Below are 27933 nucleotides of genomic sequence, written 5' to 3'. Positions count from 1 at the left end.
TGTAAAATTGGGAAAATGGTCCTACCTAACTCATAGGGGATGGTAAAGATTAATAATGCATATAAAGCACATAACACAATCCTGGCATGTAAAAAGTGTTAAATGTTGCTATTTTTTATTATGAATGAGAATAACTTCACTCAGGTAACAAATATATTACAAATGTGCAGATTGAACAAAAATTACTGAAGTGGGAGGGAGGGTCTCTGGAGGAAGAGGAACTCAAAACTTTCTTTGGGAAGAGAAAGGAAGACAATTTGGAGAATAGATGACATCTGGAAAGGTCATCTGAGGCTCTGCAATTTAAGTATATTACTCAATATCATTGTTTTAAGCCATTTTTAAACAGCCCATTGGAAATGACGTTAAGTTGAGACATTGCTTTTATTGTCCAAATAATCAAAGTTGTCCTCTGGTGGCGAACCAAGCCAAAAAGAAAGAGCTCTGAATTTTGTCATAAATAGTATTCCCCTCTCTAAACAGTTCTGACTTTAAGCATTCCAGAGAATTTGATCTTTATGAGAACGAAATAGAGATACGTGACATTTTATTCCTGTTTTCCACAATATTTTTATATGTATTATGATTAAACTTTCAGAGCCATTGGAGTATGTTTTGCTGGCCTAATTGCCAACATGGTTGCAAGTCATTTGTGAGTGAAATTATGCCAAATGTCTTCAACCGTTTTACATCCCGAAGCTGCATTTACAAGGATAAGAATATTTATAGCTACCCTCTATTCTAAATACATTATAAACCTAAAGCCTTCACAGTTAATAATGATGATGACAGCTAAGAAATGAGCAAAAAAACTTAAGCTCATTATCTCCATTTCTTTCCTCTAACCTATGAATCAATATTTACTTTATATTAAGTATGCATTCATTTCCTGCTTTTCACTCATCTATTTCTGACACATCTACTCCTGCTCTGCGAATTTTCATGGTGCAATGTCTTCTATGACATTCTGATGAGAATGGATGTGCCCGGTTTTGGCAATGGGTCACCTTTGAATTCAGGAATGTAAGAATGTGACTAATTAGCGTGATTATAATTTAGAACAACGTTCCCCAGCATCATCGCAGGTAACGTTTTTTTAAAAAATGGCTTACCCTTAAAAAACACACGTACACACACATTTCAAGAACTAGTCAGTTCTCTTCATGAATTCTTTCCCTAAATAAAAGACACCCTTTTCCACGTTTCATTGTCTGTTAGGTGTCTCTATAAGATGCTCAAGATTATAGGGACACTATGCTCACTAGAGAACCCACTCCCAATCCAAATTACCACAGTCCATTCATCAGCCTATATTAACCAGTGTAGCTGAGTCTCACTTAAAGAAGGTCAGCTACATTATCCTCTGTAAATATCACTCTGTGACACCATGTAATATAGGGCAAATAAGTCACTTCTTAACCCATATTTTAGCTCTTAAAATGTATTTCTCACAAATGGAGTCTATATTCAATGAGTCAGTAAAAGAATCAGAATAATCGTAATGTAGTGTGAATGTAAATTGATACAGCCACTATGGAGAACAGTATAGAGGTTCCTTAAATAACTAAAAATAGAACTACCATATGACCCAGCAATCCAACTACTGGGCATATACCATGAGAAAATCATAATTCTAAAAGAGAAAGGTACCACAATATTCATTGCAGCTCTATTTACAATAGCCAGGACATGGAAGCAACCTAAGTGTCCATCAACAGATGAATGGATAAAGAAGATGTGGCACATATATACAATGGAATATTACTCAGCCATAAAAAGAAACAAAACTGAGTTATTTGTAGTAAGGTGGATGGACCTAGAGTCTGTCATACAGAGTGAAGTAAGTCAGAAAGAGAAAAACAAATACCGTATACTAACACATATATATGGAATCTAAAAAAAAAAAAAAAGGTTCTGATGAACCTAGGGGCAGGACAGGAATAAAGATGCAGAGGTAGAGAATGGACTTGAGAACACGGGGAGTGGAAACGGTAAGCTGGGACGAAGTGAGAGAGTGGCATGGACATATATACACTACCAAATGTAAAATAGATAGCTAGTGGGAAGCAGCCATATAGCACAGGGAGATCAGCTCTGTTGTTTGTGACCACCTAGAGCGGTGGGATAGGGAGAGTGGGAGGGAGACACAAGAGGGAGGGGATATGGGGATATATGTATACATATAGCTGATTCACTTTTTTATACAGAAGAAACTAACACAACATTGTAAAGCAATTATACTCCAATAAAGATGTTAAAAAAATTATATGGTTATATCTGTAAGTGCCAAAAACTTATCTGGTAGAATTCAGCAGCCAATTCTATGTTTATTAATATAAAAACATAATGTCATTTACTATAAAGCAGATCTAGCTGCTGAAATTTTAGCGACATACAAATAAATTAAACTCTCAAACAATTACTAAAAAAAAAAATCTTAATATAAATAGATATACGGCATTGTGAATAAAAGCAACACATACTAACGGTTTGATTAAACTTTCAGCTTTCTAGAAATCTTTGTGTGTCACAAAATTACAAATTCCTTGACTTTTAGTTATCTTCAATAATGAATAAATGAGAGTATATCTGAGAATGAATATAAATGAGAGAAAAAATGAGAGTATTAAAAACCATGAATACAAAATTAGTTTGAATTAGGTCTAGACACACAGATTCCCTGCCCACCTGTATTTACTAATTGGCCCTACCACAACTTTCTCTTCTACCGCAACATTCTTTAAGTGGGTATTGTCTACATGCACAGAGTTTTTGCTCCTATGCTCTTTCCTGGACCAATTCAACACTGCCTAGGCACAGCACAAACAGAATTATATTATCCCTTCTACGTCCCCCAGCATCTCCTAAAATTCTGCCAAACTAGACATTAAATCAGCTATGGGAAGATGAAAATGGTTAATATTCTGTAACTTAAATAAACTAATTGTATTTAATCCAGAATTTTATGTAAATATTTTCAGCCCCAGAATCCTTTAATTAGCGTATTTTCATTTGATAGTTCAGAAAACTGAAGCTCATAAAGATGTTAAGTGGTCACCTAGGTGGTGTCTCACATCAGCATCTCGCAGTAATTTAGAAATATTGAATAAATAGTACTTCCCTAAATATTAATAAGGGTGGGTTGACGAAAGTATCTTGACATAAAAGCTATCCTGCAAGATAAATGAACAACCTATTTCCTATGGTGTTTGGAAACATGCAAATCTAGTTAATTCTAGATGCAATTTTAAATGAATAGCAATAAATAACACCTGCAGCTAAAATGCAGTATTCACTGTGTCAAGCTCAGTTCAAAATATTTTGTTACTTCATTTAATCTTTGTATCATGCTTGAGTGGTAAGTATTATTATCTTCCTCCTTTCACACAGGCGGAACTGAGGCACAGAGGGTTAGGTCACCCAGGTCACCGAGTCAGCAGGGAAGGCAATCTGCTTCAGAGTCTGCACACTGAACGGCCGTAATACGGTGTGTGTGGCATCAATGGGTGATTTTTATTTCTTTAATCTGCAGATGCCAAAAAGTATATCTACTCCAAGGGTTAGACACTGACAAAGGATTGTCACATGATGTCTGCTGAATATTAGAATGGATCACATCACTATCAGAAAAGAAATCTAAGAACAAGAAGGATACTTGTAAAGCTAAGGAAACCTAGGGAAACAACTGCAGACAGATGACCAGTTGAGAAACCATTGTAAGTCTCCTTTAAACAATGGTATCAGTCAGACAGTAAGCCTAAGAGGCAGAAAAGCAAGTATCACTGGCCCCTGCGAATAGCAGCTGTGGGCAAAAATACTGAAAGACATGCATGGAGCTCTTCAGGCACCTCCATGCTCCCTGCCAACATGAACATGAGTGATGTACCCATGCAAGGCTTCTCCAGGCACATGTATGTCCCTGTGAGTACTGGGAAGAGACTGGAAGATTACTGCTAGAGATTAAACCTGGATTAATATCTGACACAATGAACAGATAATTCAGATTATGTATTTATTTTGTGACCAGAATTAAGTAAATATTATCATAGCTATGAAATCAGGGAAAAACTAACTCAGGTGAAGTTCAGTAAATACTTGAATAAACTGCCAAACTGATCAAAGAATGAATCATTCAGCATCATGATGAGTTTTGATTAAATATGTGTAAACCAAGCTCTAATTCTTTAATTTGGTGACTGTTTTTTCTATTTCAGATAATAATTTATTCATTCTTTAGCCTGTTGCATACTAGCTAAAGAGAGTAAGTAAAGAGAGTCAGGTTACTCAAAAAGTAGAGGGTACTCCAAGCTTCCACAGGAAGGATCAAGACACCAGCGTACATCAGCTTTTAGGGAAGAGAATACCTAATAAAAACCTGGTACTTCCTTATTCTCTGGGAAGATGAGGCACATTGCTTCAACCAATTAATACACTTGTGGCATCTAAGAAAAAGTCTATCCCATTTAAGAAAGAGTTATCAAGATGCTAAAGAAGAATAAATTCCTAAAATCATATCTAGCATGTGGTTATTTTGAAAACCACTTATTAACATAGGCAGAACACTCTATGACATAAATCACAGCAAGATCCTTTTTGACCCACCTCCTAGAGAAATGGAAATAAAAACAAAAATAAACAAATGGGACCTAATGAAACTTCAAAGCTTTTGTACAGCAAAGGAAACCATAAACAAGACCAAAAGACAACCCTCAGAATGGGAGAAAATACTTGCAAATGAAGCAACTGACAAAGGATTAATCGCCAAAATTTACAAGCAGCTCATGCAGCTCAATATCAAAAAATCAAACGACCCAATCCAAACATGGGCAGAAGACCTGAATAGACATTTCTCCAAAGAAGATATACAGATTGCCAACAAACACATGAAAGGATGCTCAGCATCGCTAATCATTAGAGAAATACAAATCAAAACTACAATGAGATATCATCTCACAGCGGTCAGCATGGCCATCATCAAAAAATCTACAAACAATAAATGCTGGAGGGGGTGTGGAGAAAAGGGAACCCTCTTGCACTGTTGGTGGGAATGTAAATTGATACAGCCACTATGGAGAACAGTATGGAGGTTCCTTAAAAAACTAAAAATAGGGGCTTCCCTGGTGGTGCAGTGGTTGGGAGTCCGCCTGCCGATGCAGGGGACACGGGTTCGTGCCCCGGTCCGGGAGGATCCCACATGCCGCGGGGCGGCTGGGCCCGTGAGCCATGGCCGCTGGGCCTGCGCATCCGGAGCCTGTGCTCCGCAACGGGAGGGACCACAGCAGTGAGAGGCCCACGTACCGCAAAACAAACAAACAAACAAAAAAACTAAAAATAGAACTACCATATGACCCAGCAGTCCCACTACTGGGCGTATACCCTGAGAAACCCATAATTCAAAGAGTCATGTACCACAATGTTCATTGCAGCTATATTTACAATAGCCAGGACATGGAAGCAACCGAAGTGTCCATCAACAGATGAACAGATAAAGAAGATGTGGCACATATATACAATGGAATATTAGTCGGCCATAAAAAGAAACGAAATTGAGTTATTTGTAGTGAGGCGGATGAACTTACAGTCTGTCATACAGAGTGAAGTCAGAAAGAGAAAAAACGAATACCGTATGCTAACACATATACATGGAATCTAAAAAAAAAAAAAAAAAATGGTCGTGAAGAACCTAGGGGCAAGACGGGAATAAAGACACAGACCTATTAGAAAATGGACTTGAGGATATGGGTAGGGGGAAGGGTAAGCTGGGACAAAGTGAGAGAGTGGCACGGACATATATACACCACCAAATGTAAAATAGCTAGCTAGTGGGAAGCAGCGGCATAGCACAGGGAGATCAGCTCGGTGCTTTGTGACCACCTAGAGGGGTGGGATAGGGAGGGTGGGAGGGAGGGAGACACAAGAGGGAAGAGATATGGGGATATATGTATATGTATATATGCATAACTGATTCACTTTGTTATAAAGCAGAAACTAACACATCATTGTAAAGCAATTATACTCCAATAAAGATGTTAAAAAAATACGGCTTCCCTGGTGGCGCAGTGGTTGAGAGTCCGCCTGCCGATGCAGGGGACAAGGGTTCGTGTCCCGGTCCGGGAAGATCCCACATGCCGCGGGGCGGCTGGGCCCGTGAGCCATGGCCGCTGAGCCTGCGCGTCCGGAGCCTGTGCTCCGCAGTGGGAGAGGCCACAACAGTGAGAGGCCCGCGTACCGCAAAAAAAAAAAAAAAAAACAACAACAACAACAACAAAATATATATAAATGAATCCTTACATTTAAAGGACAGAAAACAGGAAACCAGATGAGGGATTAGCTGTGAAGAGCTTGAGACATTATAGTGCAGGAGATGCTCTAGTTAGTTAGGTTAGGTTTTTCAGGCCTTTTCAGAAATCCTAAAATGGAAAAATTTTTTCTTTGCCCTCCCAAAGCTCGTCCATCATTATGCCCATTCCCTTCACAATACCTAGAGAACTCCTATTGCTTACTTGGGATAATTTCTAGATTGAATGAAGGGCAGAATCTCGGAGTCTTGACTAGATGGAGGAAGGAGTAAATCTCGAAATCGTTCTGTCAAAAGAAAAATAAACAACAGGCTATGAAAAATGTCATAAAAGAATTTCAAAATAGAATTATTTCCTATTCTTTTAATTTGTTAACTATTTTGACTGCATATCTTGTATTAGAAATTTACCCACCATTTTATGTACTACCAAAATAGGTTTTTATTTCACTTTAATGACTATGCATATTTTTCTAATTAAGATGTCATAACAACTGCATATATAAAAATAACAAGTATTTAGTATTAGTTTATACTAATAACAAATTAGTATAAACTAATACTAAAATCTTATAATTGAAAGGTTAGAGGAAACATATATGACCAATAAATATACCAAGAGATGCACAAACTCATTAGTAACCTGGGAAATGAGAATTAAAACCACACACCATAAGATAGCATTCACATTATGTGGCATTCAATTGACAGAAATTAATCTCACAAGACCAAGTGTTAGGATTGTATCAACATAAACTCTTATATAATTCTGGCGGAAATGCAAGTTGGTGCAATAGCTTTGGAAAACAATTCCGTATTATCTTTTAAGTTTAACTTTTGCATACCCTATGAGCCAATATTTCCTTCGCTAGGTATATACTCTGCAGAAACTTTCAAATATGTCTCAGGCAGAAGAAAAAGAATATTCATAGCAGCACTGGTCAGAACAACATAAATGGAAACAACTCAATTGCCTAGGAACAGGAGAATGGATAATTTGTGGTATATTCACACAATAGAATATTCATTGAAGTGAAACAATGAATTCAGTTACAAATAAAAACACAGTGAATCATACTAGTATGATGTTGAGTGAAAAAAATACCAGCAGATTACATATAGAAGAATATTATTTTTTGTTGAGTTAAAAACTAACTAAGCAATGTGTTATTTGGGTATGTTATATATGAAACAAAGAAAACCAGTGAAAAAAGGGATGATATACACAATTCAGGACAATGGTTACCTTTTAGAAGGAGTGAGGAGATGAAATAGGAGAAAAGCAAAAAGGCAGGTGAAAGAAATTGTTAATAAAGTCATATGTATTCATTATAGCATCATAAATCAGTGAATGAATGAGAGCCAGAAATTGTCCAATGATGACAGTGGGTCATGAACCAAGAATCTGATTAATACAATTCTGTACTCATGAATTCATAACGAAGGAAAGAGGGAGAAAGAGAGGAAAAGAAAGAGGAAGAGAAAGAGACAGGGAGGGAAGAAGTGAGACAGGAAACAGAAAAGAAGAGAAGGAAAAATGGAGTGTGGAGAAAGGAAGAATCCTCAGTTCTACCTTAGAAATAGTTATAACGAAAAGCTATCTGCACTGATAGAGTAATCTATCGCTCTAATACTGATCCCACATTTCTAGGATTAGATAGTCACTATCTCTAGAGTCATCCCTAGGGAAGGCTTCCTTGATCTCTCCTCTTTCTTTCTTTCTTCCTGCCAAATCTGGAATAGATGGCCCTGCTGGGTACTCCTAGTACACTCTGTGCTATGCTCTCATGGAATCTATCATATTACATTTTTACTGTTATATACATTTGTCTATCCACCCCTCCCCCTCCTCCTAGTAGATGGGTATTGTGCCACCAGGATGCAGAACACTATCTGATACATATTAAGGTGTTAGATAAATATTTGTTGGAAGACTATTTCTGATTTCCATTTTTACTGGATACAGAAAACTGTTTGCCTAGGTTAATCTTAACGCCTTTTAGAAGAGCCCCACTGGTCATCGATCAACCATAAAAAGCCAGGGGACCTGTACTCTAGCCTGGACAGAGTCACACCATCAGGCTGAGAACAGAGTACAAAGCTGAAACGCTGCACTGCAGTAACCATCACTAACAAAAGGTGAGTAATTTCCACAAAATACTGAAAATCTACACTTGACGATGACTCACCCTTTCCAGGCTACTGAATAGCCAGACGTTAAACATTTGTGAGTACAGTGGTTAACAAGTATGGCTGAGAAACAGGATGTGGATTTTATACTCATATTTATTAAAGTAGATCGAATCAGATGTTTAGCTGAGCTCTACTCTGCATTTTGTTTTCACCACTCTGACAGTTCTTACAATACACTTGGAGAGGAACTAAGAAAATTCAAACAGAGGTGGCTGTACCCTACAGTCCACAAGTCCAAGAAAGCATACTTTATTTTTCTCTCCTTTAGGCACACTTACTCTTTAATTTGAGTTCATATTTTTTAAAATTAAATTCTATTATTAACTGATATGCTGCTTTGTTTTTTTTTTTTTTTTTTTGCGGTACGCGGGCCTCTCACTGTTGTGGCCTCTCCCGTTGCAAAGCACAGGCTCCAGATGCGCAGGCTCATGCTCATGGGCCCAGCCCCTCCGTGGCATGTGGGATCTTCCCGGACCGGTGCACGAACCCGTGTCCCCTGCATCGGCAGGCGGACTCGCAACCACTGTGCCACCAGGGAAGCCCATATGCTGCTATTTTTCATCAACGAAATTCATGATTATTTCAATGAATGAAATTCATTGTAAATTTTTCTGATGACATGACCCATGCTTTTCAGTCTACTTCCCAATTTATGTAGCATCCCATTAAATGAGTGCTTTGCAGTGTTTCTCTTTTTCCTTCTTTTGCCCCCCATTTATGCCTTTCCTAAAATGGGTCTTGAAAAATAAAAGCAAAACCCAACAGCAAATATGAACTTTACACATCAAGTAAAGAACTGTTCAATCAAACAGTTATATTAAATGTGATATATCCTTGGGTGCTGAAAATTAATATAAGTTTAAAAATCTCTGGAGATGACATTATACTGATAGGACTAAAAAACAAACAAAAACCCACCCTCTACACACACAGCAAAAGTAGCATATAAGAGATCATTTATTACGCTACCCAAACTATGAAATCTATAATTAGTATTCCTACATCTGGAGCATCCTTTAATCTGGGTATCATAAATGCAAGGAATACCAAGTGAACATGAAGACTCTTGAGTAGCTAGCGCGACTGTCAAAAAAAAAAGTTCACATATACACAAACAGAAAATATACACAGTACCTTAAAACTGTCCTTTTTAAATTTTCCATTTTTATACCATATGTATAAATTCCTAAATGAGAATAATTAACTTTTTCCCGTAAAAGTATAATGATTGCTTATTTTTTCTTTATGAGGATAAAAATAAATGATAAAAATTATCCTTAGAAAAGTCCAAGTAAGTGATTAATTGTTTCAAATGCTTACATTAATCCTTCTTTAGTCTCCTAAATTTCAGCTATTAGCACCCCATTCTTTATCTGATGCTAAGGAAAAGACCAAAATAAATTGATGTTTCCTCTGTTAAATAGCAAAAATTTTAAAATAGTTCTTCTTTTCTTAGAGTAAAATGTCACACCAGCTGATCTGCTTTCTCAGTAGGCCCAAAGTCTGTTTCTTAAGAAAATGGCAGTTATCCAAAAACTAGAGCTCAGTCCTTTCACAGGGCTTCTTAGAACAATTTCATTAAAGCCACTGAAAAGAACCAGAGGATTTTCTGCAAAGTGATATTTTGATGAGCTGACTAATGATGTGATAATGTCTGACCATAATCTTCTACCAGTAGGGGATATATCTTAATTAACACAAGCTTTTGTAGCCTTTCACCCACTGTTTCTTTCTCTCATTCAATCAACAAAAGGATTCCCAGGCAACAAGACCTGGATGACATGCTGCACACAATTACATTAATTTGGGTTCCCTGGACAACCAATTGTGAGACAATATACTTATTTATTTGAAAACAAAGATGAGAAAACTAAAATACTCTTTCCAGTTTTAACAAACTGTTTTGTACATTTACTGTGACTCAAATTCTTTATTTTCCCTTTAGTGGAAAATAGGCAATCTGCAATCCTCCCCAACATGCAGAACGTAACAAAAGCAATAAACATTTGCATAACAACAAAAAACAGTATGCATATATATTCTTGGAATGAGAAAAAATAAAGTCTTCTCTCTACCACTATAATAATAAGGAAGAGAAAAAGCAAAAAGCACAGTCAGCAGGTAGCCTCCAGCTGTCAGTTACAACATCAGAGTCTGCCTTAGGTGCAGGGGAATTGCCTTTCCCAGAACAGCTCAAATCCAGTGACTGAACAAGGCAGGGGTAGTTTAGCTGTACACAGGCAACTCTGATGGGCAAAATTTGCTCCAAAGCTTCCTGCCACTTTGGCTGAGGCTTCATAGAGACTACATGGTGGTTCAGGTTCTTCCTGTACCCAGTTTCACTGCCTTCCTCTTCCCTTCACAGGTGTGGATCTCTAATAAGCATTTTACATTCACAAATTACTTCTCAGAATCAGTTTCTGGTGAACCCAACCTGCAACAGGTGGGTTTGACAGAACTCCACTTTGTCCTTAGAGCTTCTGCAGTGCTCTTGGTTACTACTGGGTGAGATGCATGAATGTGTGGTTAAGTCAGAATAAGTCATTTCCTTTCCAGCTCTTTCCAGAGGTAACATAACTAACACCTTCACTGCAATACAGATGCTCGTTGTTAAGAAGAGTTGCTCTCAGAAATGCCCTCAGACACACATACCCTGGGACAAGTAATACCATCTAATCTGGGCTGATGATGGGAAAAATAAACAAGTGGCCTTTCAGGGCACATAGTATACTAGCCAGTTGCACCATGCCCCATGCTGAGGTCCATAAGACGCACATGGCCATCAAGCCTTCAGGTGACAATGTCAGGGGAAATGTAGAAAATTATAATTTAGGTTGGTATGAAAAATGTATAGGAAATAGAGGTTAAACAGTCTAATGTATAGGGTAGCCTGAACACTCTTCTTATAGTGGTTTTGTCCCTTATCATGAAATGTAGTAACTTATTTCAACAGTAATAAGCTAAGAAAAGATAATGATTAATTTAGAAGTAAATATTGGGACTTCCCTGGTGGTCCAGTGGGTAAGACTCCGCGCTCCCCATGCAGAGGGCCCAGGTTCGATCCCTGGTCAGGGAACTAGATCCTGCGTGCATGTCGCAACTAAGAGTTTGCATGCTGCAACTAAGAAGTCCACATGCCACAACTAAGAAGTCCGCATGCCGCAACTAAAGATTCTGCATGCCACCACTAACACCCGGCACAGCCAAAATAAGTAAATAAAATAATTTATAAATAAACAAACATTTAGAAAAATAAATATTAAATTTATTTGTCTTTGTCAAGAAAGTTGGTGATGAACATGCAATTTGAACAAAATGTTTGTATTTTGCCATCCACCCTGGAAGCCATAACAATTTCACTGAATACATGAAAACACTCAAATCTGTTGATAATGAATCAGCATCTACTTCAAAAGTTATTCATTATTTTATGAAAAGACTGGTCCAATGATGATAATTTAACACATAAATATGTAGAAGGTGCAGTAGGTGATCCATGTCATGAAAAAAAAGTAATTTGACAATAACTGGGATCCAGGTGGTTTGGTCTTTGTGCATAGTGCCAAGCTATTCATCAAAAGATAATAAAGCTATTCTAATTTTATAGAATTGCTCAAAAACTGACCATTAATACATGGGAAGGTGAGTTGGAATGAGAAAAGATTATATTCGAAGTGTCCACAAACATCTTAAACTCTCTTACCCTCCTTCCACTGATTGTCTATCTCAACATTCTCTACTGCAAGGCAGAGTTTATCCCCCAAGGATCTCTAGCTTGTATTTTCATGTTAGGAAGAACAGGTACTTGTTTCATTTTTCTTTTTCTCTCCTAACTTTCCTTTCTACACTCAACTTCCTGTTCTTTCTCCGTCTTGCTCTTTTTTTAAAAAATGAAACTTAATCCCTTCCAATGAATGTTCTTCTCTCTCACTTCTCTAGTCATTTTCTACCCACTCCATTTACTGTATCACAAAAACCCAATAATATCAATAGTTCCCAAAGACATCCTTTTCTTTGGAAAGGAAATTATACAGGAGAAAATAAGCTGGTCAAGTCCATGTTCTGGTTAGTGAGGTAGGGACTGGAGGCGAGCTCTTTAAACACATACACTTTGACAGCTTTTACACAAATACAAAAGAATGGGGTCTACCTAGTGGAGTTAAAGAAGAAACAATGGCATGGATGAAGAGGTAAATTTAAGACTAACAACAAGACATGAGAAATGTTCCTTTTTACCTAGAAGTACAAAACACCAAGAGTAAATTATGAAAAAAAATAGAAAAAAGGAGAAAAAAAGGAGATTATATTGATAAGGGGATTCTGACAGTGGCTAAGTGTATTTATTCAATTCATGCATTCTGGAATTAAGGTGGATTCAAAGACCCACTTGGCCTATGGTGATACAGAGTAAAGCCAAAACTATTAACTTCCTATAAGAAGTTACTGGTCTATTGTAGTAAGGTTTTGGTTCCTAAGAAAATGGTGTCACCTTAGAGTCAATGTTTAGTTCCCCCAAAGTTGAATATTACTTTCACCCATGCACAGCCACCCTGCCAAATGGCTACAGGGTAAGAGGATCATTTAATAGTTTAATTTTTGACATGTAGAAGGGTTTTTTCTCAAAGGGACTTAACCATCCCTTTATTAAAGGTGTTCACAATCTATGAACTGACTCAGATCTAGGAATTGGATGAAGGGCTGTGACTCTCTACTGAGATGATTCAGGTTATGCCTCTGTTTGCCAATCTTTGAGTTTTCTTTTCATTTGTACAAATCAAGTAAGACTTTACTAGGCTGTCCTTCTACTTGAGTCCTAAGGACACCATGGTCAGTCAACACCAAAGATCTCAACAGGTCAATCCATTCTGATCACTGCTCTGGACATGCTGCCCATAATGGTAACCACACCCAGCTTGAGTTTATCAGTTAAGTGCTGCCTTGTAACCCCTGCCTCTCAGAGACCTCATCATCTCCACTGAGTTCAAGCAGCCCAATGATAGCCTCTCTCGTTTGTCATTCTCAGCCTGCAAACTGTCACCATAGAGCTTTTCAAGTGTTCTAGAATGCCTATCACCAATGTATTTCTCAAAGCTGTAGTGAAAGAATCGTTCATGAGCGTTTAGTTGAGGGGTTGATAGCCATCATACATAATAAGTTCTCTTCAGCTTTCCAATCTCTCTAAGGTATTGGATAACTTCATCTACAATATATCTAAGACGTCTATAAGCATGTATACCGAAGAGTTAAGAATAAATATGGTTAAGGATTTGAGATGGAAGTTTAAAAGGCATTAATTTTTATTTTATCTGTATCTTGTTTGTATTTTAAAGAGAACTTATATAAGAGTAATCATTTTTAAAAAGATAGATGTGTATACTATCACACACACACACACACACACACACACGCCTTCAAGGGCACGTGTCATTTACACTCCCTACAGTACAGCTTTTGTAACACTATCCACTGCTCTACCTCCTGAGGAAGACATAACACTGATGCAGAAACAGCATGCATGCATGCACACACACATACACACATGCTGCTTAAAAGAGAAGGTACAAATTAATATTTCCCATAATATTTAGGAAGTACTACTTAAATATACAAACAAAATTTGCATATTTGAAAAAATTTTTTTCAGCAAATCTTTATGATCATGTACTAAAAATAAGGCACCAAGTTAGGTCCTCAATAAACTAAGAGTCTAGTAAGGAAGGCATATGTGTTATCAAAAGAGATGTACACTGCAAATAAATAAGTGATAAACCCGTACTCTAACAGTCCAGAAGAATAGAGCCACCAGCTTTGCCTGGATACATCGGTAATAAAAAGCAAAAGAGGCAGAGAGGTTTTATAAAAAAGTGAAATAAACCAAAAAGAAGTTCTTCTTATCCATGACGTTAGATGAAATGAATAATTTTGCTAGCATTTTTGCTGTCTTCTATATAATCAGTTAAAGCATCCTTTATTCATTTATTCACTCACTCAACAAACTTCCATTAAGTACCTATTATTTGTCACACACTATGAACAAAACAAATTGTAATTCTCAAGGGCAGCCCTGTTTATCACAAGGAAATGCCAGGACAACAAAAGAACTGCAATGCAATTACAGCCATGATGGGGCTCAGGGCAGGCTGCCCCAGAATGTGCCACTTTGGCATGTGGATTATTCCAAGCTAAAGACAATCAAGGCCCAACAGATGCAAGAAGAGCTTCTTACCTCCTCCTTAACTACCTAAAAGAATTTAGATAACGGGCCTTACCAGGAAGAGAAGTATTACCAGCCATAACTTTTTACATCAGAAAGACTTATCTGCATGGCGTGGGAAACATTTATTTACCAAACATTTGCTCTTCCCATCTTCCTGTGAATTGTCTTCCTCCCCTTTGAAGACCCCTACCTGCTTCTCCTTAGCTCAGCATGGCACATAATTCTCAATTGCCTAACTGGCAAGAAGCCACATCTCTTTGGGGTTCCCACATATACGAAATTAAATTTTTTTTTCTTGTTAATCTGGCTAAGGTCAATTTAATTATTAGGCCAGCCAAAGAATCTAGAAGGGAAGAAGGAAAAAGTTTTCCTCCCCCTATCTACTTGAAAAAGAATTTAGAATGTAATTACAACATTACTTAAAGAGGGAAAGAAAAGCTGTTCTCCTAGGGATTCAAAGAAATTAATGGTTTGTCAAAATTCGGTGTTTTATTTTCCTTAGGAAAAGAAATATGCACACTAATCTTAGAAGAAACAAATTACTTCAAAAAATGAGAATTAAAGGGCAAACTTACAGAGAAGTACATCCAAACCAACTAGAAAGATACGGAGTATAAATTTTCCTTTTCTGAAAAGTTCAGATCAAGTAAATGTTCTTTATTACCATGGTAACTCAGTATTGAATAACAATAGTTGCTATTTAAAATATTGCTTTCAAAGCAACATCAAAGGCATTCAAATTAATACTATTTTAGATAAATCAGAAAATCTAGCTGCAGAGCAAGAATATTTTCCTATTAAAGATGTAGACAAATCTTCTGTTGATAAAATTCAAATGGAAATGGACTGCGATTTTAGAAGAAAAAAACAATCAGCGGCATGCTCTGGTTATATAAAACTACCTTTTCCACAAATATTAAGACCAATATCAAAGGAATACAAAAAAACAGAATCTTATACTTGTCTTATCCAAGGGAGGAAAAAACAAGTCCATACTTGTAACTCAGAAGATAAGAACATAGAGCACAATGTATACAACCAGAGCTAATAAATGAATACGAACACTAATAGGTGCTAGATAGAAAACAAACATAAAAATCCCATATTTGGCACTTATCCTCCACAATATTCCCTGTAGATTTTCTCAACTATCCCTCAATTTATCTGTTATCATTCCTACCCTATGTGGAATTAAATTATCCACATTTTAGGATATATTTCTCTGAAAAGAATTATACAGCCTTACATCAGCAATGAGCTGGTGAATGAGAAAATTATATCAATGCAACAGGTTGTAGGTGAGGAAACTAAAAACCACACTGCCTGACTGACTGGCCCAGGGCCATATGGCTAGCAAGAGGCAAAGAGATTTAAAAAGAAAACAAAAACAGAAACAAAAACAAACCCCCAAAACTCACAGTCAAGTGTTCTTTCCACTGCATTATATTGCCTCATTCTTGGGAGAGAAAATACTGTACTTCCTTTCCTGGCCTCCCCCCTCTCTTATTTTCTTCTTGCCTAAGGATTACATAATAAGAGAAAAATGCAGCAAGGTCATATACAATCTGTGTGCCTTCACACCTGGTACTTTTAACAGTGTAAGGTCTGGAGGTAGGCCATGCAGTATTACACAAAGAAAAACTATTTAATGGATGCTTTTATTTTCAGAGCAAGCCCAGTGATAAAAGTCTATTCCTTTAATATTAATTATTCTAGTTCCTACTTGTTAATCATACTATTTTAAAAAAAATCAAAAAAATCAGCTTTTGAAAGAACTGCAAACAGACTTGTTGGCCTCTAAATACATCAATGAATCAATGTCTGTAACTGGCTTTCTTATAAAATATGAGTTCTATTTCCACCGAAGCTAAATACAAAAATTGACAGGGTGAAAAAAAAAGAACAGAGGTTTAAGGAAGGTGAAAGCAAGTAACAGAGGCATTTTCAGTTGCACATATTATTGCTACTAAGCTTTCCACAATCTACCTCTTAAGGAGAATGTTTTCTTTTCATTTGTCACAGCAAATGCACTTTTTTGACAACGTTGGCATTCAACAAAGGAAACACCTCAAAGTGATCAAGGCTCAGCTTGATACTAATTCAGTCCCTGCTTTCTGCACAAACTCAGTACCCCCTGGGTGCATATTCAAGGAGGAATAGGCAATTTTATCCAAAGAAACTGGAGGGTTTTTTAATGTTTTTATGAAGTTCTAACCTAAAACCCTGGGCAAACAAAATTACTGGCATGAAATACATGGTCCTTTAAAACCTGTCAAAACCAACCTGGCAGTGGGAATCTTCTCTGTTCTTAAATACAGGACCTCCTGGTCAAAGACCAAGCCTATGAAATGATGGATTAGGGAAGAGCAACAAGCAAATATATGAATTCACTTCCTTCATTAGGTTGTTTCATTGGATAAATTTGAGTCCCCCCATCTCTCTGGCTTTTTTATTGCATGTGCATTCCCGATGCCAGGACTGCTTGTCCTTCTTTTAACCAAATCCTGTCCAAGATTTCAGGACCAACTAAGATTCCCATTCCTTGAAGAGGCCTTCACAAACTATGCCTACCAGTGATAACCTTTGTTTTTATTTTCAGCATAATAAGGTTAGGTACTGGAGCAGAGATTCTTAATCTCCTGTGGACTATACAGTGAAGTCTAATTTGTTTATCTGGGTGTTGAATATTCTTTAAACAACTGGCTCCTACATATCTCTGCAGCCTTATCGCCTAATATTTCTAACTATGAATTCTAAGCTCAGCTGCATTAACATCTTATTGTTTGCTATGACATCATGCCTTTTATGGCAATGTGTTCTTTCTTCCAACAGTGCCCTTTTCTGCATAGAAAGCTCCTACTTTAACCTCTGTGTTCCAGCTCAAATGCACCTCATCATGCCCACATAAATTTTCTGATTTCCTAAGGCAGAATAAGTTAAATCCTCTTAAAGAACTCTAATTATCTATCCATGAGAGAAAATGTCAATATTTTGCATCCTCACCAGCAATAGATTATTATTATTAATAAAGAAAATCTTTGTTAATTGATAGATGAAATATGGTATTACAGTTATTCTAATTAACATTTATTTGAATATTATTATGATCTACTCTGTTCACATAGTTTATCCATTTCTTTTTGCAGCTTATTTCTTATTGAACTAAACAAGCTGTTTATATATTGAAGGTTTTAGTGTGTATTTACTATAAATTTTTTTTGTTCAATTTCCTTTTAGTTTTTGGCATGATTTTAAAATTTTTATGTAGTTAAATCTACTTACTTTTCTCTGTGAATTCTTCCACAATAGAATGATCCTTCATATGGAGAGTTTAATTTCTATATTTTCTTCTGATGCCTTTACAGATTAACATTTTTATGTTAAAGTACTTAACCTATCTGGAAGTAATTTTTGGTCATCTGAAGTAAAGATTTAATGTTTTTAAATAGTTAAGTGCCAAATGCTTTAACTATTTACAAACCAACACTTCATATTGATTTATAGACCTTCCTTTATCACATGATATATATTTTCATGTATCAAAGGGTCTGCTTCTAGGCTATTTTCCTCTGTTAATATATTTCTTGTCACTTTTGCTCTAGTGCCACAGTGCTTAAACTTCTTGAACTTTATAGGAGGCAGTGTAGTAAATTATAAATTAGCACATCCTTTAGCATTATATGAGCCTGAGTTCAAATCTCAGCTCATCCACTTAATAGCTTCATGTTCCTAGGCATATTATTTAGCCTTGTAAATTCTTAGTTTGTTTGTGAAATTCATTTTACTTTATAACATGTTTAAATAGAGCCAGTCCTATCTTGTTATTCAAATTTTTCTAGATTTTCTTGTTACTCATTTTTAATTGTTTTCTTATGCAGTTTGTTTATGTAAAACTTCAAGTGCTGTCAAAACTTGAGTTGAGATCAAGGTATCAATTATCTTGTGTTTAGAGGTTAAATTTATTTGAATAAAAGTTGAAAATCAGTGGCTTAATCTTAAAAAAAAAATAGTCCTTCCAGTGGTTGACATATTTGGTTATTTATTGACCTCTTTCACCTTATAAATTTATTTTCCCCTTCTGAATATTTATAGTAGTTTGTTTTTTAAGAACTAAGGGTAATTGTGCCAAGGAGACAAAAAGGGAAGACAGATGGATTTGTTTTCAGATATTCATGTGAGCCAGTAAACGTGGTTGAAAAAGTCAAAAAAAATATATATTATTTTTCTTCAAATAATATTTGAAGTTTTCTTCAAATAATATTATTTTTGATCTTGAGTTCTGATTTTAATTGAAATTATATTAAGGCTGTAAATTATTTTGGGAAGAATTAAGAGTTTTAAATATTTTGCCTTTGTATCTAGAAAAACTGCATGTCCCTTTCAACTTTTCTATTCTTTAAAAAAAATCTTTAATTTTCTTTACATCACTTGATTCTCAGTTCTTACTGAAGTTATATCATTTCTTTTTCCTCTGTGACTTCCTCTTAATATGGAAAAATAGTGAACACCAAATGGATGCCTTTGATAGGCTTAGGAAATTTCTTGTTAGAAGTTTACATCATACAGGCCAAGACCTCAAATAAATAAATAATAAATACAATTAAGAACTTCTTTTTGAAGGATGATTTGAAAAATATTGCCTCTGTTTCTGCTCTGTGGAAGAAACAAGAATAGGAATATTTATTTATGTAAATTGATTCCCAGGCCTAAAAAAAAAGAAAAAGATAAATTCTCATTTCTATTGAGTTTGCATCTTAACCTTGGTTGTCTTTTCTACTATGTTCTCTGCAAACTCTGGAAGTCTGTATGGTTGAGTACTATATCTCAACCAGCAAGGACACAATATTCCAAACCACCACTGAACAGTCAACCATGCTAGCAGCAACAAAAGGTTTTCACTATTATTGTGAAATTGTAATGTCAGAGGAATACATCACAAATAAGAAGAAGGGGCTGGGCGAAGAAAGGATGACAAATCACTCAACTATTCCTGAAGGACAGTCTAACTCTTACAATGTATTTTCTTATTTGCTCCAATCAGAGGCATAACTTTCTGATAGATATTGTCATTGAAAATATTGGGATATGCAGAGATTTCTATGTGGACCTTCTTGGCTTTCCCTTCTTTCTAGCTATGTGGGTAGCCACATCCCAAGACATTTTAGTAGTTTCTCAATACAGTGCCAACAAAAAATAAGATTGCCTTCTATTTTTAAGCTCTTCATCACTCTATGACAGACCATTTTACCTTTTCACTTTATTATCTATCCGAAGTACATTTCTTGGTGTTCCCTAGCATTCCATGTCCACAATTTGTCACCTCCAAATTTTCTCAAAATCTCATTTCATGGAAGAGTTTAGTTTTCCCATTCTATTTATATTTGTTTATGAAATCCCACCCTTCTCCTCTGTTAAAGTTCAAAAGTCATAATAAGAGCAATAGCATTTTTACTAGACTCTATTCCCAAAGTTCCCTTACTTGATTGCCTTTGAATCCATGGAAGATAAGTATATTCCTTTGGGATTAACATACTTAATGTCTTAGGTGTGTTCATTTGGATGTCCCTAAAGAACACTGTCTGTGTGATTATAATCCATTAAGTTACAATTTTGCTTTAAAAATTACAATTTGTTTAGAATACAGGAACTATATTCATTTTTAGCTTCCTTTATAAAGTGCTTAGCAATCGCATCAAACAAATGAGTATTTAAAAATGTTCCTCATGATAATGATAATGGCACAGAATCCTTGTCTTTTTGGCTTTGGAATTATTTAGTCCCTTACCACTGATTAGCTTGGCAAAATAACCTATTCTTTCTTGACCACCCAGTACATTATTGTCATATTTTTGACATTGCTTAAGAAATTACGTTACCAATAAAATTCCTCACTATTCTTTTTTTTTTTTTGGGCTGTGCGGCATGTGGGATCTTAGTTCCCTGACCAGGGATTGAACCTGTGCCCCCTGCAGTGGAAGCATGGAGTCTTAATCACTGGACCACCAGGGAAGTCCATCACTATTCTTATTTTCCTTAATATTATATAGTAAATCAAGCAGAAAATAGTAGGTAACAGAGAATCCAAACTTAGGAACAAACAGTTCAGAATAAAAACGTAACAATCCATGCAAAAAAACCACTTTGCTATAATAATTCTACTTCCAGGTCCAGAAATTATATAATTTGCTTATTTTCAAAAATAAGAAGTAAAACTCTTTATTGGATAAAAATCCCCAATTTCTGTATTTTCCCTATCTCTGGTGTTGTAAGATAACTGAACTAGAATAAAACTTAATGAGGAGTGGATTCCAATCACTTACTAAGCAATCTCTATATTTTCTGTGGCTTTATAAGTGAACTATCACCTACTAAAAAATGACAGCATAGATTTCATGTTCATAAACCAAGAAACCAAGGGGAAAACAATTTATCCTCTCTCCTGAGAAAAGATGGGCATTTATATGGTAATACAAATTTCTCATTTCCCTGATAGAAAAATTTCCTTGAATTCTGAGACTATGAAATATGCAATTTAACCACAGCTCATATTTATTGAATGATTTATTATATTATGATAGCAAATGAGTTATGTTAAATTCCATCATATTAGCTAATTAATGGTCCTCAGTGATTTCCACATAGACTTACATGGCGCTAGAGTTATAGTGTTTCATTATACAAATAAAACATACTTTAGGACATAATATGTTAATCCTCACCCTGCCCTAGGTAAACAGGTATCTATCTATTTACCTAGATAGATACACAAGTAATTGCATATGTATTTGTTACTCAACCCCGCCCGCTAATTAAAGGACAGATCAATATAAATTCAATCCCTATCAGAGTTCCGAGGCAATTTAGAAATAGGAAGAATTTAGAAATAGGACCATTTGCTATGTGCTTCTCTTTGTATACTAACTCTCTCTACTTACTGGTCTCCACTTTACTCAGTAATTCACAGCAACTTCTACCATCCTCAAACCTCTTCTCTGCATTTTCCCAAAAAGGTGTTTTTTATCAGGTTAGCAGTGATGCCCTCTCACAGTTATTGTTCAGTCCTACTTCTTTGGTCACCATAGATCATTCCTTCCACAGAACATTTTATCTCCTCAGCTTCCTTGATGCTATGACAGTCCTTTAATTTGGTGTCTTTGTTTCTAACCTGGTCTTTCTCTTTTCCAATCTGTACAAAAAAACAGCAGGGGGACCCATATAAAGTACAAATTTGATTTCAGTTCCTGTTTTAAACCCTTCAGTTTTTCACCAACATCTTTAGGAAAAAAGACCAAGTTTCTTAGTAATTCCTACAACCTCCTCCATAACATGACCTCTGGATATGGTCCCAGCCTGCCTTCCAACAGCATGACATTTTCCTGACTTTCCATGATACTTCACCCCTCTGTGCTATTATTCAAGCTATTTTTCTCCCTGGAAAAATCTCCCACTCTAGACAAGTCCTATTTTTCCATTACACTCACTTTGGCCCAGAAAGCCTCCCAAATCTCCCTCCCCATGCATCTGCATCCTCCATTTTGGTGAACACAGCATGACATTATGTATCTGAACCCTGCCCCACTTACTGGTGATTTTTCACAAAGCAGAGGATACACCTTCTTGCTTGCCTACCTGCCTTCTCCCCTTCCTTCCTTCCTTCCTTCCTCTCTCCCTCCCTTCCTCTCTTCACTTAACAAATATTTACATTTATTAGGAACAACCATTTTAATGGACCCTTGAGTACAACGGTGAGCAAAAAGAGATACAGGCCTCTATCATGATAATGCTTATAGTATATCGAAGAAAACTTGTTACACCAATGATCACACTTTGAATATATAGTTACCAATGGAGATAAATTTCTCAAAACCAGAAATACAGTGATGGCAGCATATAAGAAACAACACCCCAAATTGAGGTGTCTAGAAGGCTTCTCAGATAAAGTGGCTCCCGGGCTATGATTTAAAGATGCTAGGTACCTAAGTGGGTAGGGGTGGGAAGAAGTGGTGGAGGGTATTACGGGTATATGGATCATGATATATATATGGTGGGAGGTAACAAGGGAAACAAAAGGAGCAGAAAAGCCAAGGTGCTCTTGTGCAGAGAAGAAAAAACTGAATCAAGATAAGAGTAGGTCAGGGTCCAAGCAGGGATGCCTTTTTAGGCCACTGTAAGGATTTTTTGCTTTATCCAATGAGCAATGGAAAGCTATTAATGTGTTTGAGGCAAAAGCAGTGATTTAATCGGATTCATGCTTTGAAGTTTCTATGGTTACAGTGCAGAGAATAGATTGGAAGTGACAACTATAGTGAATTTAATCAGGAGTGGACCAATGCTGGTTAAATCCAACTCCCCACCTGCTCAATAGCTAATCTGAAGAAGTGGGCCATGCTAGGAAAAAACTCACAATTATACTGACTTCTATCACTTTAAATTTTGGACCACATATCTCAGTAGGACTCTTGGCACAACTCAGAAAGGGCATCATGCTTCACTCATGAATTTACTATTTCAAATGATACATTACACTTTCTTCCTTCTCCTCAAAATTCAAAGTACTTCCCCCCTTCCTCATTCTCAGTGAAAATCTTACTATTTATTTCACTAAGAACACAGAAAGAGGGACTTTCCTGATGGCACAGTGGTTAAGAATCCGCCTGCCAAAACAGGGGACACGGGTTTGAACCCTGGTCTGGGAAGATCCCACATGCTGTGGAGCAACTAAGCCCGTGCGCCACAACTACTGAGCCTGCATTCTAGAGCCCATGAGCCACAACTACTGAGCCCACATGCCGCAACTACTGAGCCTGCGCTCTAGAGCCCGCGAGCCACAACTACTGAAGCCTGCGCACCTAGAGCCCGTGCTCTGCAACAAGAGAAGCCACCGCAATGAGAAGCCTGTGCACCACAATGAAGAGCAGCCCTTGCTCGCCTCAATAAGAGAAAGTCCGCACACAGCAACTAAGACCCAACGCAGCCAAAACTAACTAAATAAATAAATTTATTTCAAAAAAGAAAACAACAGAAGGAATCAGACGAGAACTCCCATTCCTCTCACTCCAAGTCCACCAACCAATCAGTAGCCATGCTCTATAACCATCTTCTCTTGTCTTCCTATAAAGCATGAACTGCCCAGCTGCCTTACCTGAGGTCAACGCCTCCACTTGTACATTGTAATCTAGTCCTCCTGAAACCCATTAGGAGACCCTCATGGGCTTTGCTCCTATAATTATAACCTCTATCTCTCCAGCATTATCAATGTTTCCATCTCTACTTTAATCTTATTATTCATATTGTCCTTAGACATATATAAACATAATAGTTCACATTAAATATATGTGTATATATAAAATACATATATATATTTATTTTATATGTACTCTAAACTCATATGTGCCTTGTCCCTATATCCTCCACCCCTTCAACTACTGCCCTATTTCTTTACTTCATTTTATATCCCAACTCCTTAGAATTTGTCCAGAGATATTTTGGCAAATATTTAATAGACAGGTCTTTAACAAATGTTTTTAATCCCTACCTTATGGTGTTTTTCAATTTCTATGGAATGAATACTCACATTGTGGATGATTTAAAGCTATCAAACTTGACTTCAGTGAACACAGAGTTGGAAAATAAGCACCCTATAACCCAGTGAGCTCATAGGAGCTGGCCCCAACACACTGGATTTGTCTATACTTACCATCTCCAGTTCTTCTCCTACTATTATTATCTCTTGAACCCACCTCAATCAGGCTTCTGTTCCCAGCACTCCACTAAAAACACGATTCCTAAGGTCATTAATTCAGCCTTCATTTTACTCCGATTTTCAGCAGCCTTTGTTTCAGCTGGTCCATTCCTCATTTTTGAAACACTGTCCTGTGGTGCCAGGACTCAGACTTGCCTGGTTCTCCTTTTACCTCAGTGGCCACTCCTTCTTAGTCACCTTTGCTGAGCTCTATGTGTTGAAATGCCTCAGGACTCAGTCCTGCGTTAGATTTCTTCTCTATCTATACACATTTCTTAAACTAGTTACTCTTTTTTTAAAAATTAATTTATTTATTTTATTTATTATTTTTGTTTATTTATTTATTATTTTGGCTGTGTTGGGTTTTCGTTGCTGTGCGCGGGCTTTCTCTAGTTGCCGCGAGCAGGGGCTACTCTTTGTTGTGGTGCACGGGCTTCTCACTGCGGTGGCTTCTCTTGTTGCAGAGCACGGGCTCTAGAGTGCGCAGGCTTCAGCAGATGTGGCGCATGGGCTCAGTAGTTGTGGCTCGCGGGCTCTAGAGCGCAGGCTCAGTAGTTGTGGCACACGGGCTTAGTTGCTCCGCGGCAAGTGGGGTCTTCCCAAACCAGGGCTTGAACCCGTGTCCCCTGCATTGGCAGGTGGATTCTTAACCACTGCGCCACCAGGGAAGCCCAAACTAGTTACTCTTGATGGAAGAATACCACCTCTTAGGGGGACTTTTGAGAGCTTGTGGAGGCAATTTGGTCTCACAATGATGATGAGAAGTTACTGATGGTTAGAGAGTAGGGGTCAGAGACAGCAGACATCCTGCAATTTGTGGAGAATACTGTGCAACAAGAAATTGTCTCACTCCCCATATGCTTTTTAAATGACTTTCTGGACATTCATGTACATGAAAAATGTGAAGTTTTTGCATGATTTAAATATGCACTGGAATTTCTGGGATTGCATCTACCCTGTAAACTAAATATTATTGTACTCTATTGTGTCTAGAACTTAACCAAAAGATGTTCACCATTTTGGAAAAGCACATCATAAGAGAACTGGGGCTCACAGTATTTGACTTGCATTGGGAGCCTGCATTTAGAACTGTTTTATTCATGATGATTCTGTGTGCGGGTACAAGTCACCTATTTCTTATGACTTCTAGTGTAGTCATGCTTAAGAATTTAAATATTGAATGTAAATCATTTACTATAAATTATTTACATACCTCCTTTATACTAAGATATATTGATTTTTTATAAATCATTTGTGTATATAATACCTGTAAATTGAATTTTAAGAACGTAAAGTGGGCATATAAAATGTTATAAAACAAGGAGTTGGAAAAACACCTAAATCCTGTCCAGCTTCAAGGATTTAAATCCATGAAGATACTAATGATTCCCAAGTTTAGATCTCTAGTTTAGACCTCTCAAATTTAAAATGTACAAAACTGAAATTTGAGTGTCTACTCTTGTCCCCCCAGTATGCCACAGTGTTCTATATCTCAATAAGCAGCAACACTGTCCACTTACTTACTGAAACTAAAAACCTTGGAGTTATCTTTGATTCCTAACTTTTTTACACTCCACCTGCAATGCGTCCACAGAACCTGTCAGATACACCTTCAAAATACATCCACTTTTCAAGACCTATGCTGCGTAACCAGCATTTCCTCTTGTCTAGACATCAGCAAGAGCTTCTCAACTTATCTCCTGATTTCCACTCTTGACTCACCCAACATATTCTCTACATAGCTGCCAGAATTACCATTTTAAAATATCAGTCATCCCCTAATCAAAATCCTCCAATGGTTCTCCATAACATTTATAATAAAATTGAAGTCTGCAAATGCCTATCATATCTGGTCCACGGGTATTTCTCAGACTTTATTCCCTATAACGTTTCCACTTACTCAGTTCCAGCAACACTGCACTTCTTACTGGTCCTTGAACGTAAACATTTGACGGCTTCAGGACTTTTACACTTTCTCTTACCTTTCCCATATACCACTCCTCTCAGTGATTCAATGCTTTGTTCAGAGAGGATTTGCTGACCTTCTAAGTCTGGGTCCAGCCAAAACCAGGAAGGGCTCTATATGATTTAAGTGAAAGGAATTTGCTGTAAGGAACTCAGGTGAGTTAAGAATTGGGAGGCTATATTAAAGATAGGGGAGAAATCCAAAGAGTAGCAGGAAGTTACTACCATCCATACAAGCTAGTGGGATATAGGGTGTAGGTGAGGCTACCAGAACCCATAAACCAGGCCCATATGGCAGAAGATAGAACCGCCACTGAGGCGAGGTATCTCAAAATGATGATACACCTCCCCCTTCACCAAAAAAGTTTGACCTGTTTGGTTTTTTTTGATCTGTTTTCTACAGTGCTCAGAAGTATCCCCTTTTCCTCCTTCTCCCTAAACTCAGTATTTTTTTGAAACAACAAAGCAAACAAACAAAACACACACACACACACACACACACACACACAGACACACACACACACACACACACAAAACCCTTGGGTTGGCAAACACTAGGTAGTATATATTAGAACAAAATGGCTAATCATTCAAATGTAGACTTCAAAATCATGCCTTTTATCTCAATCAGATTAAAATCCAAGTCCTCCTGTAACCCACAGAGTCTGATCCCCAACTCCCATCTCTGATCTCATTTTCCACTACTATCTCCCTTCACTGACTGTATTCCAGCCCCACTGGGATCCTTGCAGTTCCCTGACTATCCAAAGTTACCGCCACCTCAGGGACTTCGCACTTACTGTTTCCTTTGCCTAAGCACACTTCTTTCTGAAATCCACCTGATTTATTCCCTCATCTACTTACATGTCTGTTCAGAAAGTCCATAACTAAATACCTTATCTAAGTAGCACTACCACCCTTCATCATTCTTACTCCCTTACTTTCCTTTAGTTTTCTTCATAGCACTCATCACTATCTAACACACTATATATTGATTTGCATTTTTGTTTCTTGGAGGTCTCTACTGGTTAGAACACAGCATTGGTCAGCGCCGTACCTCCAGAGACTAGTGCAATGTCTGGCATAGAGTAAGTGCTTAATAAACATTTGACTATTACCCCAAATTACACATAGTTTAAATGTTATCTTCCACAAATATGACCATTATAATTTGCTAGTCATAGAAACAACAACAACAACAACAACAAGTGTATTTCAGGTCACTACAGGTCTCTTCTTTTGGCTGCTTCATTTGCTTCTTGGGTACTCTACAGCTCGGTGTAGCTGATTAGTCTTACATTAGACACATGAGGTGGTATTAAACCTGTTCTTTAGACGTGCCCAGGGAGAACATATTTCAGGGAAGAAATAGTCACTGTAAAATATCTCTCAGTCAGTTTAGAGAAGTAAACCTTTGATACTCAACTTCTTAAGCATCTCTTTGGTGTTTTCTATACTTACTACTCTTAATACTGAGTAATACTTAATAAGCAATTCTTTTAGAATAAAAACCCAATA

The 27933-nt window shown here is 37.0% G+C and overlaps 1 protein-coding gene across 1 annotated transcript in view; it reads right to left on the bottom strand.

The window, feature by feature from the left end:
* The window catches only part of NOX4 (NADPH oxidase 4), a 149277-nt gene that overhangs the window by 32567 nt on the left and 88777 nt on the right, over positions 1-27933 (bottom strand). The window contains exon 13 of the mRNA XM_082660474.1: positions 6504-6585. Within this exon, the coding sequence (XP_082516600.1) occupies positions 6504-6585 (82 nt within the window). The remainder of the gene's footprint in view (positions 1-6503; positions 6586-27933) is intronic.

The sequence above is a fragment of the Grampus griseus genome, assembly GCF_964374135.1.
Source record: "Grampus griseus genome assembly, chromosome: 8".
NCBI lineage: Eukaryota > Metazoa > Chordata > Mammalia > Artiodactyla > Delphinidae > Grampus > Grampus griseus.
The sequence above is the reverse complement of the archived record's forward strand: the minus strand, read 5'-3'. Positions and strand labels throughout refer to the sequence as shown.